Genomic DNA, 17,647 nt, shown 5'->3' on the forward strand with positions numbered 1-17,647 from the left:
AAATGTTTCGAAATATCAGAAATGCCACTGGCCGCGTACTCTGGAAGTTTAGGGTTGCACTCAGGCAATCAGAGATTCCTGGAGCTTCATGTTGCTATTCCTGGACAACAGTATAGAGGTCGTAATTGTGAGGGCCGGGTCTCTGTTGTTAACTCGTTATCTCTTATCTTGTACTGTTGGTGTTACTAGAAGCTGAAAGAGAATTTGATTGGAATCGGTTTTAGGAGTATTGGTATGCGGCGGCTACTATTTCCGGTATCTGCGTCGGTTTCAGACCGCAATCGTTCTACACGCGGGGTCGCACGCTCTCAGGACGCGTTGTTTATGTCGGTGACGGCGACAATTTGAGGTTATACCACACGCCCGGAGGCATTTTTGCCGGATGGGACTGGTTGCGACGAGTGCCGTATGAGCAATACTGACGCCCAAACACTAGTACTGTCAAGTACAGGTTATTCGAAACAGGGACTCCGCCATTGAGGGCAAAGAGCACGGATCGGCGGGTACAACCGCAGCAGCTTCAGCAGCCGCGTCTCCGCCAGCGCAAGCTTGCTGACGAGACCATTCATGTGCGGTCATACGGGATTGATGCGCCTGAGTGTAAGTCTTACGGGAGACCGGGGCAGGCGTTCGGACCGGAGTCGAGGGATTGGTTGCGCGCGTATTTACTTGGACGAAAGGTCAGAATTAGGTTATACTCCATCGACCAGTACCAGCGTGCGGTGGCCAAAGCCACGGTACGTAGCTGGACTGGACCTAAAGATGTGTCGAGCGAGATGTTGCGAGCAGGATGGGCGGTGGCCAAAGCCACGGTACGTAGCTGGACTGGACCTAAAGATGTGTCGAGCGAGATGTTGCGAGCAGGATGGGCGGTGGTGTATGAGAGTAAGTTCCAAGCTGCGTTTGGAAGCTCAAAAGAAACATATCAGAGGGAGGAGCAATACGCTCTCGATCATAAGAACGGCATGTGGAAGTATGGCAAGACATTAATTGAGTCTGTGATCTATTACGAATCAGCTTCGTATGATGAATTGTTTTTTTGTCGACGTTGAATATTTTAGTTACGTGGTGGAAAACGGACGCACCCGCAAGCTCACCCTTTTGCCTTTTTGGAGAAACGAACTGGCCATACTTTTTTTGCTTGCGTTTCAAGTTAGCTAGCTAGCTAAGATTTAGCAACGACCTATTTTCTGCCAGGAGGTCGAAATGCATAGCCGACGGGCCCGGGCAGGCCGCTGGTGCCGTCGCCTTTGGCTTCCTTTTCTTTTTCTTTGCTTCCTTTCTTGCTTTTTATTTTTTTTAAATTTTGCCTATTTTGTTCCCTTTGTTCCATTTTTCTTCGCCAGTACATGCATGTTTAAATAGCTTGTAAAATACACCGGCTTACAAACAAAAAAGAAACGAAGGCAAGCATTCAGGGTTAGGGTACCCGCAACGGTCCCTTAAATATTCGAAATAAGCAGCGGCAGTTTCGCGTTTTGGTTGTATGCTTCCTATTATATCCCAGATTAGGGCAAAACTAGGCTTTACGCTGGGCATGCTGGCAACCTCCGTGCCGAGTGCAATTAATATCACGAACTCGGCATCAGCCGCCGCCCGATCGCGCCGGCCGAGAGAGAACAAGGCGAGGGGAGACTAACTCAGACCAGGGCCGGTCGCGTGCGGGGGTATCGGCGTAAAAAACCCAATGACGTCGCGTGTGCTACGCTGTGCTACTTCGGTGCGACTCTCTGCCAACCGTCGTCGGAGATCGTCCCACATACGATCTCTCCGACGCCGGGCTTCGGCCGGCTGACACGATCGTCCCGCCTGCCAGTACGCTTACTAGTTCGAATCGAAAGCCCCCCCGCTTCGTCTCCGCTCCTTCACGTCGCTGCCAACGCCAGACCTCGGGTGGCCCACCTCGGCGAAAGGCGCTGTCTGTGCCTGCACGTGAAGAGTGCGGCTGCTGTTCTGGCTCCTCAGCTGCGTCGATCCGTCATCATTGCAAGTTGTCCTGCCAGGTCAGGGCCGCGATGTGGTCCGGTCTGCTCGCTGAGTCCAGTACTGACTCTGCACTGTTGAGCTTGATCTGCGGTACCCGTCAAACTTTACACCCCACCTGGCCCGTCTGACAATATATAGAGAAGGCTCACGCACCTTCTTTCTCCCTCCTTCTGTTTGCCATCTTCCTCTTCTTGTTTCTCGTTCGTGTCGCGTCACCACCGCTCATAATGTTTGCTCGCTCGTCTGTCATCTTCGCGGCTATTGCTGCCCTAGTTGCTGGGCAGCAGCCGCCAGCATGCGCATCCACATGTATCACCGGCTCCTTGTCCAGCTCTGGCTGCGATACCGCAACTGTTCAGTGTCTCTGCACAAGGTATATCCGCCGTTCATGCTGATCGCTGACTGCTTAGCTGACTTTGCTCCAGTCAGAGCTTCATTAACGCCGTCGTCTCTTGCGTCCAGTCCACCTGCGCGCCCTCCGACTTCGGGGCCGCACTCGACTACGCTCAGGGCCTCTGCGGCAACGCCGGTGTGACCCTTTCCATCAACACTGCCACCTTCACTGCAGGCGGTGCTCAGGCGTCGGATATCTCGTCTGCGTCTGAGTCTGCCTCGGCCGAGGCTTCAACTACTGCCTCTTCCGCTGCTGAGTCGTCCGAGACTTCGTCCGCTGAGTCGTCCGAGGCTTCGTCCGAGGAGACGTCCGCTGCTGAGCCGACCGAGACTTCATCTACTGCCTCGTCCGCTGCCGAGTCTTCTGTCACGTCACTCGCAGCGACGACTTCTGGGACCTTGACCTCGATCACCTCTGGCGGCACTACCTCCGCGTCCGGCACCACGTCCAGCCCTACCAGTACCGGCGCGGCTTCTGCACAGTTCGACCCGATGTCGATATCGTTTGCGTGCATCGGCGCCGTGGTCGTCAGTTTCATCGCCGGCGTCGCTTCCTTCGGCTGGTAAATGCCCCACACCTACGACTCTCCTCGCTTGGTCAACTTCCCCATATTCGTGGCAAGTGGGGCGCTCTGTGATCCGTATCATTTTCTCTTATTCTGGAAAGTTTTACTGTTTGACGGCGGCGACCGTGACTAATCGTGAGGTGGTTCATTCCTGTTTTGGTGATGTTTAACGTTCTGCGTGTTTCGTGTGTATGATAACTTGTGTAGTGTAAAACCAGAAAATAACAGATCGGTCTGCTCTATCTACGTTGTCTGCTGTTCGTAATATCGCTGCGCGGTGTCATGTGTAGCCCGCACGACTGCGCGGGAATTCTCTGGCTGCTGTTGAGGGTTCCTGTCCGCAATCTTTCTTGGCTAAGACGCCCAACTGCTGTGCCCTAACCCAATGACCGACTCGATTCAGAAGCCTCATCGGGTCCGTTTTACATACCGGCCGCAATACTTGTCCATACAATTACTGGCCGATTACGCACAGTTAGGTCATCATTTCCACTACATATTATACACACGTCTATAATACAACTAAGCACGCGGGATGCAGCAACGCCTTGATCTGGACCCATGACATTTTGAGTTTCAGCCACACGTGAATGCGACAATGCGAAATATAACCGGTCGGACTAACGCCTGTCGTCTGGCGTGCCCAGTATTTTGAGTCCGGCAGGATCGCCCGCGTAGGCTAGCCAGTACTTTGTCGGGTGCCATTCGAGTGCCGGAACATGAAACGGCGCGGTTCGAGGGACGCTGAACACGAATTCGCCGGTCTCGACATGCACCTAACATGCCCCCATCAGCAACCACATCTAGCCAAACATTCGCCGCGTCAGCGCCACAAACAAAGAAACTCCTTACAATTTCAATCGGCTCGACGTTCTCGACCGAGATAGCCATATATGCCCCGTCAAACGAGAAGGAAATGCATTTAACCGCCAGCGGGTACTTGGCAAAAGTCCGCACGCAGACAAGCTCCTGCACGTCCCAGATACTCACGAGCGAGTCGTTGGACCCAATCCCCATGAATCGTCCCCGTGGATCAAATTCAAGACACGTAATCGACGTGCGATGCGCGTTCAAGCTGACTAGCGGATCGTTCCCTACTTCGCCTGTAGATGGATCGAACGAGTGTAGTTTCACGAGTCCGGTGCTATAGCCTATCGCGAGGACATCGCCGGAAAACGTGACTACCGCGCGCGTGATGTCGCCGTCCTGTGGCCGTGGGTCCGTGAACGCGCCGGAACCGGCGACCTGCAGCGTCTGGCCGTCCAAAACGAGGACATTGCGCGCTCGCAGGCCACACACGACAACCCACCGGCCGTCCGGCGTGAACCTGACGAACACGGGCTCGACTCCGACTGTTCCGGTCCGGAAACTCTGCAGCGTCCGATTCAGTCGCGCGTCCCACAGCCGCACCGTACTCTCCGCCGAAGAACACGACACGAGCCGGTCAGAAAACGTCGGGTCCCACGCCACGCAATCGATCGCGCCAGCGTGCCCTTTCAATTCCGTAGTGTACCGCGAATCCGCCCGCTCGGGGTTCCATATTCGTATGATGTGCGTGCCGTGAATCGGGGACGACACGGCTGCGATGCGATTGCCCAGCGCGTTCCATGCTAGCGTCCTTACTGGCGATGACGATGGTCCGCCCCGCGGCGCCGGTGGGCCGAATTGCTCACGGTATTCTCGACTCCGTTGACTTCGGAAGTAAGTACTCGCTTGGTCGCGTGCGAGGGCGGGATGGGTCAGGATCGTGGATTGATACTGCATGCTTTGTGGTCGCAGTTGCTCGATTCGAAAGTTGCAAAAATTGTGGGTGCGTTGATGTGCAAGCCGCACGTTTGGTCCCGACTCGCGTCACCATTCTATCATCGCCGCCAACGGCAATGCTATTATGTCTCTGTATACAAACATTTACTGATCTTTGCCGACAACATAATTAGAGCTGGAGTGCCAAAAACCACGCAAAATATACACAAAAGAATAGACTAATACCGTAACCCATATATATACTCAAACAGAAAATTTTGCCATAAATACCCAATCTTTAACAATCAAAGGAAAAAATTCTAAACTCTGGTCATAATGTAGGTATTATTATACAGTCCACAGGAGATAAATCCACCCTTCTCCATGGCAAAGCAGGCCTAATTTTGCTTCTCCTTCAACTTCTTCTGGAACTCCGCAATAAGGTCCTTCTGCAGCTGTGGCGGCGCCTGCGCGTAGTGCTTGAACTCCAACGTAAACTCTCCTTTGCCCTGCGTGTTTGCACGCAGAATCGTCGCAAACCCGAACATCTGATTCAACGAGCACTCGGCATGCAGCGTGAACTCGTCCGAGCCAACATCGGTGTCCGTGATCGTGGCGTTGCGTTTGTTCATCAGGCCGATGATGCTACCCTGGAATTCGATAGGTGCGGTAATAGCGACGTCCATAATTGGCTCCAAAACAATAGGACGGGCGCGCATGAAAGCCTCCCGGAAACCCCAGTAACCGGCAGTGCGGAAAGAAAGCTCGGACGAATCGACCACGTGAATGGCACCATCGTTCACGAGCATACGTGCGCCAAGGACCTTATGGCCGATAAGAGGACCCTTCTCGCATGCTTCATCGAAACCCTGCTCCGTGTTAGCGCATCTCGATCAAGTCAGCCTGCTTGCAAACAGCACTCACCTTCTGAACTGCAGCTAGGTACTTCTCGGGTATCTTTCCACCCACAATCTCACTCTCGAAAGTATTCTCCGCATCCGCGGCTGACAAGATACCCATAATCTTGGCATACTGACCCGCACCACCGCTCTGGCGCTTGTGAGTGTAGTCGAACGCGACTTCGTCCAGCAGAGCCTCGCGGTACGCGACCTGCGGCATGCCGGTTACGCAGTCGACACTGTATTCTCTGCGCATGCGCTCGACGTAGATTTCAAGATGTAATTCGCCCATACCGGAGATCACGGTTTCCTTGCTCTCGGGATCGAAATGGACCCGGAAAGTCGGATCCTCCTTCTGAAACCGGTTGATCGCCTTAGAGAAGTTACCGTTGTCACGGGACTTTGGCGCAATCGAAAGCGAAATAACCGGCTCAGGCACAAACATGGACGTCATGGCATACGAGACCTCGCCGTCGGTGAAAGTGTCGCCGGACGAGCAGTCGACGCCGAAAGTAGCACAGATCTCTCCAGAGTGGACCTCGGTGACGTCCTCCATCTCGTTCGAGTGCATGCGGACCAACCGCGCTAGCTTGGTGCGCTTGCCCGTGCGGGTGTTGACGATATTCATGCCCTTCTTGATCATTCCTTGGTACACGCGGACATACGTCAGCTGGCCAAACTTCCCTTCCTCGAGCTTGAACGCGAGGCCGACAAACGGGAGATTACTGTATGGCGGGAGACTGACAGGCGCTTCGTTGTTGGCCAAATCGAGAGCAACGTTAGAAACTTCGGACGGGTTGGGCAAGTAATCACACACTGCATCGAGCACGGGCTGGACAGACTTGTTGGCCAAAGCAGAACCCATGAGGACAGGAGTGAACTTGCGAGCGATCGTGGAGCGACGGATTGCAGCGACCATCTGTTCGGGAGTCGGCACCTCTTCGTTCAAATAGATCTCGGCTATTTCATCGTCAACGTCGGCAAGGGTCTCAATCAGCACACTGCGCTTCTGTTCGACAAGGTCCGTGAGCTCCTCGGGAACAGGCTTCTCGACAACAATCTCACCGCGAGCACCGTCATTGTAAAGGGCTTTGCGATTAATGATGTCAACAACACCCTCCAAGTTCTCTTCTCTCCCGATCGGGACCTGGAGAGCGGCGGCCGCGATCTTCAATTTCTGATTAATCTGATCAATTGCACGCCATGGATTGGCCCCCATTCGATCCATCTTGTTGATAAAGGTGATACGCGGGACATTATACCGTCTCATTTGTCGGTCGACGGTAATAGTCTGACTCTGCACACCAGATACCGCACAAACAACTAGCACGGCACCATCCAAAACTCTCAAGGCACGCTCAACCTCGATCGTGAAATCAATGTGGCCAGGAGTATCGATCAAGTTGAAATGATACTTCTTCGTGACGCCATCCTCGACCTTGTCCCAGTCACAGTACGTAGCTGCTGACTGGATAGTAATGCCCTTCTCCCGCTCGAGATCCATAGAGTCCATCTTCGCGCCGACATTGTCCTTCCCTCGGACTTCGTGAATTGCCTTAATTCGACCGGTATAGTACAACACACGCTCAGTAAACGTTGTCTTGCCGGAATCAATGTGCGCGCTAACACCAATGTTGCGCATAAGCGACAGCCGCCTCGCGTCCTCGGGCGTTAGCTTTGCGAGGATATCTTGCAGCGACTGCAACTCCGTCTCTGGCTCTGTCTCCTCGGACTCAGCCTCTGCCGCAGCAGAGGACTGCGTCCGTGCGAATTGCTTCGAGAAATTATTTCGAGTTCTCAGCTGTGAAAAGAGAGGCCTGCTGGTACTAACGCAGGTGCGCCCGAAAACCCCGTGGGCGACAGTGGGGAACAGAGTGCGCAGCGAGCTCATCTTCGTCCTATAGTAACGCAACTATCGTTCCACCGTCACACAGTCTACCGAATTCGCTATCCCCAGCTATGTAGCGAACCGCTCTAGAAAGACGTCTTCGCTGCGGTGATTGAGAGCACAGCTGCGGCAAAAAGAAAAAAAACCGGCCCATCAGTACTTTAGACTGCGCGCCGCTCGCGCCAGACAGCAAGCGTAGTGCCTATTACGGGATAGCGCAGTTTTGACCAGCCAATAATGCGCCTCAAATCAATTTCAGGGGACTTCATGCCCTAGCCCTGCACTTCAAACTACTTAACCATCTTTCTCGTCGTTGGGCTTTGCGCCTCGAACTGAAGGTGTTAAAGGTCCATGCGACAGTGCTTTCACGTCAAAATTTTACTATTGTATCACTCTATTTACATTCTAGTAGCTACTAATCGCATCTTATCAGTAAACAGGATGCGTTACCAAGTTGCAACAGAACAATGCAAAGCGAGTCCAAACTGACCACACCAAACGCCCCGCCCTAATGCACTGTTTTTACTCGCTCCAAGAATCTCTCGCCAGTGCCCTCACAGTTCTAGTCTGCAGCGTCTTCCTCAGCGAGCTCAAACCTCTCATACCTTCTACGCAGTAGCCAAAGTTTTGTCAAAATCAGCCTGAACTTCCTCCTCATACTTGGCCAATCTTTCCCCAGGAATGAAGAACTGTGGCAGCCCTTCGAGCTCCTCGTCCGTGTACATTTCCTGCATAATCGTCTCATGAACCATGACTATCGATCTAAAAAAGAGCGGTTCGGTGGCTAGGAAATACGTCGACCAATTAAACAGCATGCGTTTCCACGACATCCATTCCCGCCCAGACATCAGTGGCGGGTTGGCCGAAACTAGCACATACCAAGTCAGCCGTCGTGGTATCTCTGCTGATCGTCGGCCACGCCGGACTTACCCCACACAGCTCAATCCCTGCAACGGCAGCGCAGTTCCGTCATCCAAAAACGTCCAAGTCGCCGTCCATTGGTCTCGGTTCTCATCATCCTTATTCCGCGCCCCGCGCCCGGTTGCAGACGACAAGTGGTTGCTGCCAACCCTACGCATATATGAATGCCATTTGTAGCCGATAAGGTTGTTCTTTTTGCGGAACCACGGGACCTTGACAACTTTGCAGACCGCGACGTGGGCGCGGAACCAGCCGGTCGGCAACAGGTCGAAGGCGAGGTCATCGATGAGGTTGCCTTTCCATATAAATGCCATGGAGGAACGGGTTCGCCAAAGGTCTAGGATTTGGTGTTTCCAGTGCTGGTTCAGAGTGCTGACCGCGCTAAGCCGTGCACAGACTGAACGCGCCGTGACCAGGTCATTTATCGTGAAGTAAGACAGAATCATACTCAAGACTAGTCGAATATACCGTTAGCTGTACGCAGGTCGATCTGGCCAAGAAGTAACAAGCGCACTTTCGTCAGGACACCGCAGCATGAAAGCATCTGGGGGCTGCAGCGGTCGCCATGGGGCTGCGTTGGTGGGACTGTTGGACATGTCGAGAGCTTGCTTGCCAGCTAGAAGCCTGGGCGATGAAATCCACATAGCAAGCGCCGCGCTCGATCAGGGCCAACCGCGGACGACACTCTGGGTGGGAAGAATTGCCAATCAGCAGAACGTTTAGACAGCTTGCGATCACGGCCGATGTGGATTTCCTCGCTACCAGCGTTAATCCATCGTAATCGTAATCGCGTCTGGCTTATCGTTAACAAGCTTATCCGACTGATGTCGATGCTGTCCTGTGCCGCGTGGCATGTAATATGCCCGAAGCCCCGGTTTCGCCCGCAGAGGGCAGGTTCGCACCACCGACGGATGACGTCATCTGCAGCCAAACCTTAACATAGTCACAAGTAGCTTACAGCTGCGAGATGCAATTCAAAAAAAGTAGTGCTCATATGAATGATAATGCACGAAATCAAAGTTGCGACTAAATGTTCTTTGGAATTCAAATTCTACGTTATAGATACTGCCTCCAATTTGCCACGATCGCCATATTTCGCGTTTGAAGCTCGCGATCGCACTATTCCTTATCCTGCAAGCCAGGCCCGGGTGAACAAAAAGGCAAACATGGTCAAATTACTAGGCATAGACCACAATTGCAAACTGATCGAAAGGATCAGGAAAATGCCAGTTGATTTAATTATTTACTTAGGGCTGTTGCGAATGCGAATATTCGCAGATATCCGCTATATTCGTTATTCGTATTCGCAATTCAAAACAGTGCGAATAATATTCGCTAATTTTATTCGCAGCCTTAAAGTATGCGAATAAGTATTCGCAGAATAAGCTGCGAATACGAATAATTATTCGTTATTCGCAAGTTATCACGTGACATGCTTAAAGAAGCTAGAAAATTGACTAATTAGGCAATAAGTATGTACAGTAGCGTCCAACTGGGTCAGGGTTAGGGTCTGGTTGCGTAAGAGCTAGTAAAATCATGGTATACAGTTATCATCTCATTTTATAGATAGCAGACTAGCAGACTAATTTGTTTCCGTCAACGCGCAACTGAACGGGAAATCCGATATAAAAGTAACTACTCAATAATTTGCGAATTGCGAATATTGCGAATATTCACAAAGTTTTAGCGAATAATTTATTCGCAATCGAAAATTGTTGCGAATAATATTCGCAGGCTTTATTCGCAACCCAAAATTTTGCGAATAATTATTCGGGCGAATATTCGTTGCGAATAATATTCGCAATTACGAATATTCGTAACAGCCCTATATTTACTGCTGGTCGGTAAGATCGCCAGATCATTTACGATAGTGAATCTCCCAGTTACTCCAACCAGCGTGATGTAATAAGATCACAAACAGTAAGCTAATCTCCTGGGCAATATCAGACTTGCGAGAACACTTGTAGGTCGTTCAAAGCGATCAAACAAGTGGAATCGCCGAATGCGCGCCTGATAGCACTGGCTCCAAGTGGAGAGTTATATTCATACACAAAATGAAATAGAAGAATCAAAGACAGACTTAATCACTATTTACAAAAAGCTAGTAGCGCCGTTCCCGTCAAGATCTCGCAGAACCCCACCCGGCTATAATATCGATATGACTCTTTACCAAATTCCCCCATGCAATAACCCCTGAAAATTCCCACTATTAAACAATAATCATGTTCCTCTTCACTCTTTCATATCTTAAGGATCTATAACCGCATCCGTACATAGACACAGTTATAAATTACATAATAATAATAGCACCGGTAAGATCCGGAACTATTGCTGGGATGTGTACCCGCTCTCTTGCAAATAGCTAGTCAAGGAGAAATCCATGGTGATTCCTAACTCAGACGGAGTCCACATCCTCGGAGTATCAGCGTTGAGAACCTCTGATGAGGCTGACGGACTGACACCGCAAATACCGATATCTGGCCCCATTATATTCGGACCGTTCACTTGGGAGGCCCCAGTTCCAGGGGCTGCTTGCCGCATGCGTTGTTGTTCTTCCTCTTGCTGTAGTCGCTGATGTTGTTGCTGCTGTTGCTGCTGTCGCCTCTGTTCCTCCGTCCGGAATTGCTGCTCGAGAAGCTGTTGCTGCTGCGCAAGTTGTTGCGTCTTCAGTGCCCTCTGCCGTTGGTCGTGGAGGTGAAGTAGCCGCTGTTGCTCCTCCTGCAACTCTTTCAATCGCAGTGACAAGGCAGGATCAGCACTGGAAGATACTGGATCTATATCCCATATTCTGATTAGTTACTTAGACCTATAACGTTAACCTTCAAATCATACTTAGAGGCTGAACTGTGAACGCCGACGTTAGTGACTCCATCCCCACATTCTCTGCCCGGCTTGGACCGTGCTCAAGCCGAACTGTTGTAGAGGGTGCCGGTTGTGACAGTGTGGTCACGCTACTGTTGCTGCTATGGAACATACTACTGTCACTCATATCCACATCATTTCCCGGTGTACTACCCCTATTACTCGATGGTGGCCACGAGCTCAAAGGAATAGTGGGAATACCATGACCACCAATATCGACAGGACTTCGTCTGGGTAATGTGCCTGAATCCGGAGATTTTAACTCTTGAGAGAATGGAGAGGCTCTATTATTGTTCTTCTGGTGTTGAAAAATTTGTGGATGCACAACTCCAATCGAACCATGGTCAAATCCAGGAGGAGTATCATCAGGAGGCGAGGCCTGTGAACTTTCAGAGTGTACCTCGGAGTCCGAAAGGTTGGATTGGTTCGAGACAGGCGATGGTCTAGTGGCAGAGTCTTCTTGCACGCAAGGTCCTTCGTTAAGCAGATTCGCCATGTCCACTTCGAGTTGCAAAAGGAATGATTGAGCGATCGGCACGTCATCCTTCATGTTATCCAACGCGGTAAGCAGAAAATCAAGTCGCGTCCTTGTGGCCGGATCAAGTCCGTCAGGCGATGTCCGCAATGCCTGTACAAAACATCGTGCCGCAATATAGATACAGAAACTCATAAACGCATTAAATGCTGCCATATCAAAATGAGAGCAGCTCTGCACAACCTTCGTAATTTCAGACGCCGCCTGTAGACAACGTTGCTTACTTGTCTCAAACTCTGATTGATGATTAGGCGACCTCCGTGTTCGGAATATCGTGGCCTGGTGAAGGCAAATGCTGCTAGCATGAATAGACATAATTAGCTCGGCGCCTGGCGGTGACACTGGCCCCATCGGCCGCTTGATGTGATTTGGAAGTGAGAGCATGACGGTGTGAATCGTGTTGTCGAGATACCTGAATCGCTCGAAGAAATTTGGCGCAACACTACCAAGCTCACCCGTGGCTGCATCACCACGGTGTAAGTGGCCATGAATTCGACCAAACATCGCGACAATTAGAATATGAGCGGCAAACACTGACAGCTTACGGATGTACTTGGCACCGGCTGGATCAAGAGCAGTTGCTAGGGAACAAGTAACTTCCTCCACGCCATTGTCAAAAGCAGTATCACTCGTTGGTAAGTGAGATGCAATGTCGACCTCGTCTATAATCAGAGGCCACCCAGTTCCCACACTAGCATACCGATCGGCGCAGAATGCGCACCAAAATGTCCGTCGCCGTTCCTCAATCTCAATCAAATCAGTTGGCGGTGGAAGACACTGCTTGACACCAGTCATATTGCTGTCCATGATGTGCATTTGAAGCATTATAGCTGATCGACAGGCTACACCAGCCGACAGCCATGCGCGCGGAAAGTGCATTACTCTATATTCATACAAGGCGATTAGAACCCAAGCCTGAGTAAACGCTAAAGAGGCTACGTTTTCTCCATGACCGCGCATTTGAACTTGCTCGAGGTACTTGCGAGCACGAGAGTAGAACACTCCCGCATATTGCCGATACTTGGACGACATCGCCGCTGCTGTTGTCCAGACTGAATAGCGTAAATACAACGGTGGTTGGAGATGCGGCGGATAGTTGAGAGATGCCAAATATCGTGGTTTATGAATCATAGGAGTGAATTCATGTTGACTTTCGAAGTACATAGCGTGTAGTTCGTCCATCATCGATTGCGGCGGCAGTGCCTCGTCCATGCCAAGGGCGATCAGCTCAAAGACATTTTCCGTAGCCCCCAGCATGTTCACTCCAGAGAGATCTAAGTCATCGCCGAGATTTATCGCTCCAAACTCGTTTGGTAGTACGCTTTGCTGAGAAGACAAAGGAGCCTGGGGCGCAGCGATCAGTGGATTCTGTATAGGAGACGTGGATAATGAGTGGACAATTTGCGCTGATGGAAGGTCGGTCAGGGCTGATGGTCCGCTCGAAAGAGTGGTATGAGCTGCCGGCGAAGGAACGATCGGTTTAGCAGCGCCCTTCGAATTGAGTAACCCTTCCACATGGGCTGTTTGCTCGGTCAGATATCTAAGGCATCAAGTCATATTGCCGCCCAAGTAACATACCCAGTCTCTCCTCCAACATCTTCACATAACCCCGCTTCGGTCCGGACTTGCGACGCGTCTCTTCGTATATACAGTGGTGCTGCAATCTCGCGCAAGTCCCGCAAGCGGGCCGTGCTCCATCACATCGTAGCTTTCTCTTCCTGCATATCACACACGCGATTCTTTTGGACAGTGGTACATTCGGTTGCGCCTTGGGCCGTTCATTACGCTCGTTGTATACCGGAGGATCAGTGTTCATGGGATCCTGAATGGGAGAATTGCACTCGGACGATCCATCGGAGTCTGACGCTCTCGCGGTGGACATGTTGCCTGACAGAGGCTACAGTTGTCTCTGAACTAACGAAAACAAGGACGAAAAAGGTGTAGGCAGAGTTATTCAACCGAATGGGAAATGATGCAAAGCGGATTTTGTTGGACGCCAGAAACGAATTCGTTGTTGAAGTTTGGGCGCCGTGCGGAAAGGCCACTGTCAGCAGCATCTCGGTCTGGCGTTCTTCCCCTTTTTGCCAGTTATTTCACCTCAAGCCCTAGCCCTAAATTGGTGCCGTCTAATGCTAGATTCTTTGTTGGGAGGACGCAGCGCAAGAATTCGCCCAGGGTTGTCACGAGTATATGGTGAATAAATAACGCGCCAAGCTATTTTACCTGACATTAGTCAGCGCATCGACCTGTTACGAGAAACGCATAGAATGCTGTAATCTTGCCCTGTCCGAAAAATGAAGGACAACTTAAGTTCAATAATACGTAGCTCAAACTAACGTCATTTCACCCAAGCTCCAATTCTCAGCTTCCATGTGGGCGAGATATTTCGAGAATGGCAGTCGTCGAGCCTCCATCTATCTCTCCATCCAACTTTAGAATAAGATACGCCGCGTCTAGTTAGAATTTGGAAATATAAATGTAAGTGAGATTATTTACTTCAACTTAGTTGACGACTTCTCTGACCTACTTTGTTTTCAACCGTTTTAGTCGCACTGTTGGGTAGCGGGCTCCCTCAAAAAGTTATGCTAGAATACCCTTTGCTCTACATCTTCCCAATCGTTGGCACATATGCAGTAATAACTGACCAAAATAATGGCTTGATAACCAAAATAGCGGTCGTGACAGTACTTCTGTTATTTTTTTCCTCGGTGGATCTATACCTGTATTCGCGCCGAAAGCGGGGCATTCCAGACGATTTCAAATACAATTCCAGCGAGAGTGAAGGAGAAATGGAAGATGGAGGATTAGAGTCACTAGACGACGACACTTACAACGAATAGAATAACAGCGACAAAGCAGCTACGAAGTTGAAGACGGGATGGGGATGCGCAAATTTCCCAGTCCGATGAGAGTTGATGTCAAAAACTAGACAATATTGGTCTGCTGCAGTCAACGCTTGGGATCAGCACATTGCGTTATACCGAACGCAGCATACTACCTCGTGGCTGCTGAGAAAGTAACTTCTTTGTTTGTACCATATTTTAGGAGGCGTTATGGGACGGTGTAAATCAGGGCACTGTACAATCTACCAAGCCACAACATCCTATATTAATATCGACCTTATGGGTCACCTTTGGATACTATCGTACATGGCAGTTGAGAAGCAACTAGTGATCGCCAGGTCATACGCCAAACGCAAGCAAATGAGAAATCCTATCAATAACATAATTACGCCCGCAGCACCAAAGACCACGACGCCATGATCATAACAATGAAAAAACCGGCTGATATGAGAACGAAACGAAACAATTACATAGAAGAGGCTGTTGTTCTTGCCAAAGAGACGGATGACGTAGACATAACCGCGGTGGAATGATTGGGAAGATGGTGCTTCGCGTCACACTGGAGAATTACAGATAAAAGTAGATCTATACGCTAAATTTAATACACAGCATACTTAAAATGCCCAATTTGACATACCTGGGTTGGTAACATTGACGAAAATATTCTCGGCCCCGTGATCTTCCACTAGCGCAATCAACTTTTCCTTGATTACTTCTGCATGTCTAAATCTTGGTGTTAGGCCTGCCCTCATAACCTCTATTAAATGAGCAGCCCAGCTAAACTTACTCGTCCTCTTCCTGTCTTTCTTCCTCGTACTCATGCGGGCGGAGCTTCACTCTCTTTAGCGAATCCATACGAGTGCGCGGTCGCCGGCTGACCGACTTGATGACAATAATATTCGAGCTGCCACACTGCGTCGACGCCGACACAAGAGTTGGGAGAACATATCTGACACACTGCAGAGCTATTAGTTCTTTATCTAAGAATGCCATCTTAGGCAGTGGATGCACCTTTTCTTCATCATTGGCACTGCTTAAGATGATGAGATCTAGCCGACTCTCGCGTCGGACAAACTCGCGCATAATGTCTTCAATGTCAAGCTCATTCTCGTCGCCATCGCTGTCGTACGACTCGTTATCCTCAGTAAGATATACTAGATTAACATCATGGATTCTGGACTTGGCTCGTTGAAATGAGGCAGACTCGTGAGGTCGTCCAGAGACATAGACCCGGCAACGGGAGCTGATTAGCTGCAAGATTATGAAATCAAGATCGACAGTGGAACCGACAACTAAAACCACTGCGCCTTCCAACAGCATATTGTGTCCTGAAAGCGCTATAGCAATGAACTACTGAGACAAAATAAGATAAATTAAAGCTGAGTGGTATGCACAATATGCGGGAAGAATAGCATCGGAGTTGGAAGAGAGGCGTAGACCGAGTCTTGGGGAACCAGGAGTAGTTATAAATGAGGTCACCGTAGCTTTCGGGCCTTACAAGTGAAGATGCTAAATTTATTTGTCAGAGGTAACAGTAGTATCAGCCGACGAGATGTACGCCCACAAAAGCTCAGACGAACGCCATCCCCTGATCGTTCACCCATCAATGGCGTCAAATTTCGATCCGCCCGAACAACGAAAGCGGAGTCCGTAGCTTCCGACTCAGGCACATTTCTTGTCAGGTGGCATGATACGGGCTCGTGTTTCTAGGTCTATACTAGAGATCTGCGGTAGGGGGGGCAAGGTTGTCTGATGTGGTGGCACTAACGAATGTAATTAACATCTCTTAATGGCCTGATCTCTGCGCGATATGTCTGGGCTGACGAGAGCTTAATTCACGAAAGTCTGTTTTCAGGGGGTGGCTCACATAGCCCCACCTCGGTCTTGCACTTGACACCATTGTTGGGTAGTGCATACATCACGATTGTTGCAGTTAGCTCCGAGATATATGTTGGATAATAATTCAGTCGTTCACGTCAAATTCATTATAAAATGACTCAAACCGTATACAAACTGGCGCTCAAACAAAAAGAATGTAGACTTCTCCTCGCCCGACCTAGATGCATCTCGTTCAAACTGCACAATTCTCGATATCCAAGATATAGCCAGAAATACAACCAAAGCAGTAGTAATAAAAACTTATCAAATCATGGTCTTTTGCGGACAACCAACTCACGAATTAATCTAACTCCACCCTGGAGAGGAGACAGAATCTTTATGTACCTTGGAAATGTAGTAAGTCATATTGATGTGATACCCTGAACCCTACGTCAGCTTACTATTTGTTCAGAATAATAGTATTCAACCGTCCACTTCCCCTTAGTTATTGGCCTACGTAATCCACCGTCATTGGAGATCGGCAGTCACCGCATACAGGTCATGTTAGGATTTGGGGTTCGTGCCGATCCGGCACTACTAACCTAGACAGCGGAAATGTAAGGTAGAGTAACATCGAATACATTATCCGATGAACAGAGGGGCTGGACGGTCTCTTTATATTTATACGCGCTGCTCCAGCCCTTGCCATCGGTGTCCATATACAAGAAACACTACAGTACCTGACAAAACAATACCTGCCAAGATATAAGCATATATTGCATACATTTCAGCGAAATCGAGCTAAGCCGGAAGTCGGTGGGCAACGGATGTCAGCTTAATACAAATAAATTTGTGAAGAAGTTATAGTTCAGTGATAAGCAACAGTAGTGGAATTAACGCATGGGTGCGATGCTTAGCCGGGCGCGAGCTAATATCCAGCAGTATGAAGCATATAAACAAGATCAATGTCATCAAGGGAAAATTCAGCTAATTTGAGGTACATATTGTCCGCTTTCATGGTCTCGACTGTGGGCACAGGGGGAGCCGTCAGGCTCGCAAAGAACAGTGTTAGGTTTTTACCTCCGGGAATATTTGTTTTTCAACTTGGGTTTTTGTTTTGCCCGGGGGAATTTTCCCTACACCGTTGTCCAAATGCATGTTCCTTCAGATAGATTTTTGTATGTATCCGACTA

The 17,647-nt window shown here is 49.9% G+C and overlaps 8 protein-coding genes across 8 annotated transcripts; 3 read left to right on the plus strand and 5 right to left on the minus strand.

Moving 5' to 3' along the window:
* Positions 1 to 275: 275 nt before the first annotated feature.
* On the plus strand, positions 276 to 998 carry POJ06DRAFT_176254 (uncharacterized protein; the record flags this gene model as incomplete). The annotated part of the gene is made up of 3 exons (XM_056184727.1): positions 276 to 401; positions 525 to 766; positions 821 to 998. Coding segments are annotated over 3 exons (546 nt in total), but the record flags the coding sequence as incomplete, so codon positions are not given.
* Positions 999 to 1,776: 778 nt separating this feature from the next.
* On the plus strand, positions 1,777 to 3,187 carry POJ06DRAFT_246988 (uncharacterized protein). Its single transcript, XM_056186856.1, has 2 exons — positions 1,777 to 2,359; positions 2,412 to 3,187. The coding sequence occupies exons 1-2, from the start codon at positions 2,214 to 2,216 to the stop codon at positions 2,944 to 2,946; spliced, it is 681 nt and encodes a 226-aa protein (XP_056046694.1). The 5' UTR covers positions 1,777 to 2,213; the 3' UTR covers positions 2,947 to 3,187.
* Positions 3,188 to 3,424: 237 nt separating this feature from the next.
* Positions 3,425 to 4,740, minus strand: POJ06DRAFT_246990 (WD40-repeat-containing domain protein). The gene is made up of 2 exons (XM_056186857.1): positions 3,798 to 4,740; positions 3,425 to 3,721 (listed from the first exon to the last, which is right to left on the minus strand). The coding sequence occupies exons 1-2, from the start codon at positions 4,707 to 4,709 to the stop codon at positions 3,566 to 3,568; spliced, it is 1,068 nt and encodes a 355-aa protein (XP_056046695.1). The 5' UTR covers positions 4,710 to 4,740; the 3' UTR covers positions 3,425 to 3,565.
* On the minus strand, positions 4,741 to 7,595 carry POJ06DRAFT_219468 (P-loop containing nucleoside triphosphate hydrolase protein). The gene is made up of 2 exons (XM_056185591.1): positions 5,613 to 7,595; positions 4,741 to 5,557 (listed from the first exon to the last, which is right to left on the minus strand). The coding sequence occupies exons 1-2, from the start codon at positions 7,476 to 7,478 to the stop codon at positions 5,087 to 5,089; spliced, it is 2,337 nt and encodes a 778-aa protein (XP_056046696.1). The 5' UTR covers positions 7,479 to 7,595; the 3' UTR covers positions 4,741 to 5,086.
* Positions 7,596 to 8,083: 488 nt separating this feature from the next.
* POJ06DRAFT_266105 (uncharacterized protein) lies at positions 8,084 to 8,992 on the minus strand (the record flags this gene model as incomplete). Its single annotated transcript, XM_056189129.1, has 3 exons — positions 8,084 to 8,343; positions 8,413 to 8,850; positions 8,911 to 8,992. The coding sequence occupies 3 exons, from the start codon at positions 8,990 to 8,992 to the stop codon at positions 8,084 to 8,086; spliced, it is 780 nt and encodes a 259-aa protein (XP_056046697.1).
* Positions 8,993 to 10,401: 1,409 nt separating this feature from the next.
* On the minus strand, positions 10,402 to 13,824 carry POJ06DRAFT_246996 (fungal-specific transcription factor domain-containing protein). The gene is made up of 3 exons (XM_056186858.1): positions 13,372 to 13,824; positions 11,229 to 13,313; positions 10,402 to 11,170 (listed from the first exon to the last, which is right to left on the minus strand). The coding sequence occupies exons 1-3, from the start codon at positions 13,673 to 13,675 to the stop codon at positions 10,722 to 10,724; spliced, it is 2,838 nt and encodes a 945-aa protein (XP_056046698.1). The 5' UTR covers positions 13,676 to 13,824; the 3' UTR covers positions 10,402 to 10,721.
* Positions 13,825 to 14,332: 508 nt separating this feature from the next.
* POJ06DRAFT_66020 (uncharacterized protein) lies at positions 14,333 to 14,776 on the plus strand. Its single transcript, XM_056191355.1, has one exon. The coding sequence runs from the start codon at positions 14,376 to 14,378 to the stop codon at positions 14,631 to 14,633; it is 258 nt and encodes an 85-aa protein (XP_056046699.1). The 5' UTR covers positions 14,333 to 14,375; the 3' UTR covers positions 14,634 to 14,776.
* A 326-nt stretch (positions 14,777 to 15,102) lies between these two features.
* Positions 15,103 to 15,956, minus strand: POJ06DRAFT_236184 (uncharacterized protein; the record flags this gene model as incomplete). The annotated part of the gene is made up of 3 exons (XM_056185885.1): positions 15,103 to 15,221; positions 15,274 to 15,359; positions 15,424 to 15,956. 3 exons carry the CDS (start codon positions 15,954 to 15,956, stop codon positions 15,103 to 15,105), a joined length of 738 nt encoding a protein of 245 aa, XP_056046700.1.
* Positions 15,957 to 17,647: the final 1,691 nt, after the last annotated feature.

Source organism: Lipomyces tetrasporus, assembly GCF_029532465.1.
Source record: "Lipomyces tetrasporus strain NRRL Y-64009 chromosome Unknown POJ06scaffold_2, whole genome shotgun sequence".
In the NCBI taxonomy this organism is placed as follows: Eukaryota; Fungi; Ascomycota; class Lipomycetes; order Lipomycetales; family Lipomycetaceae; genus Lipomyces; species Lipomyces tetrasporus.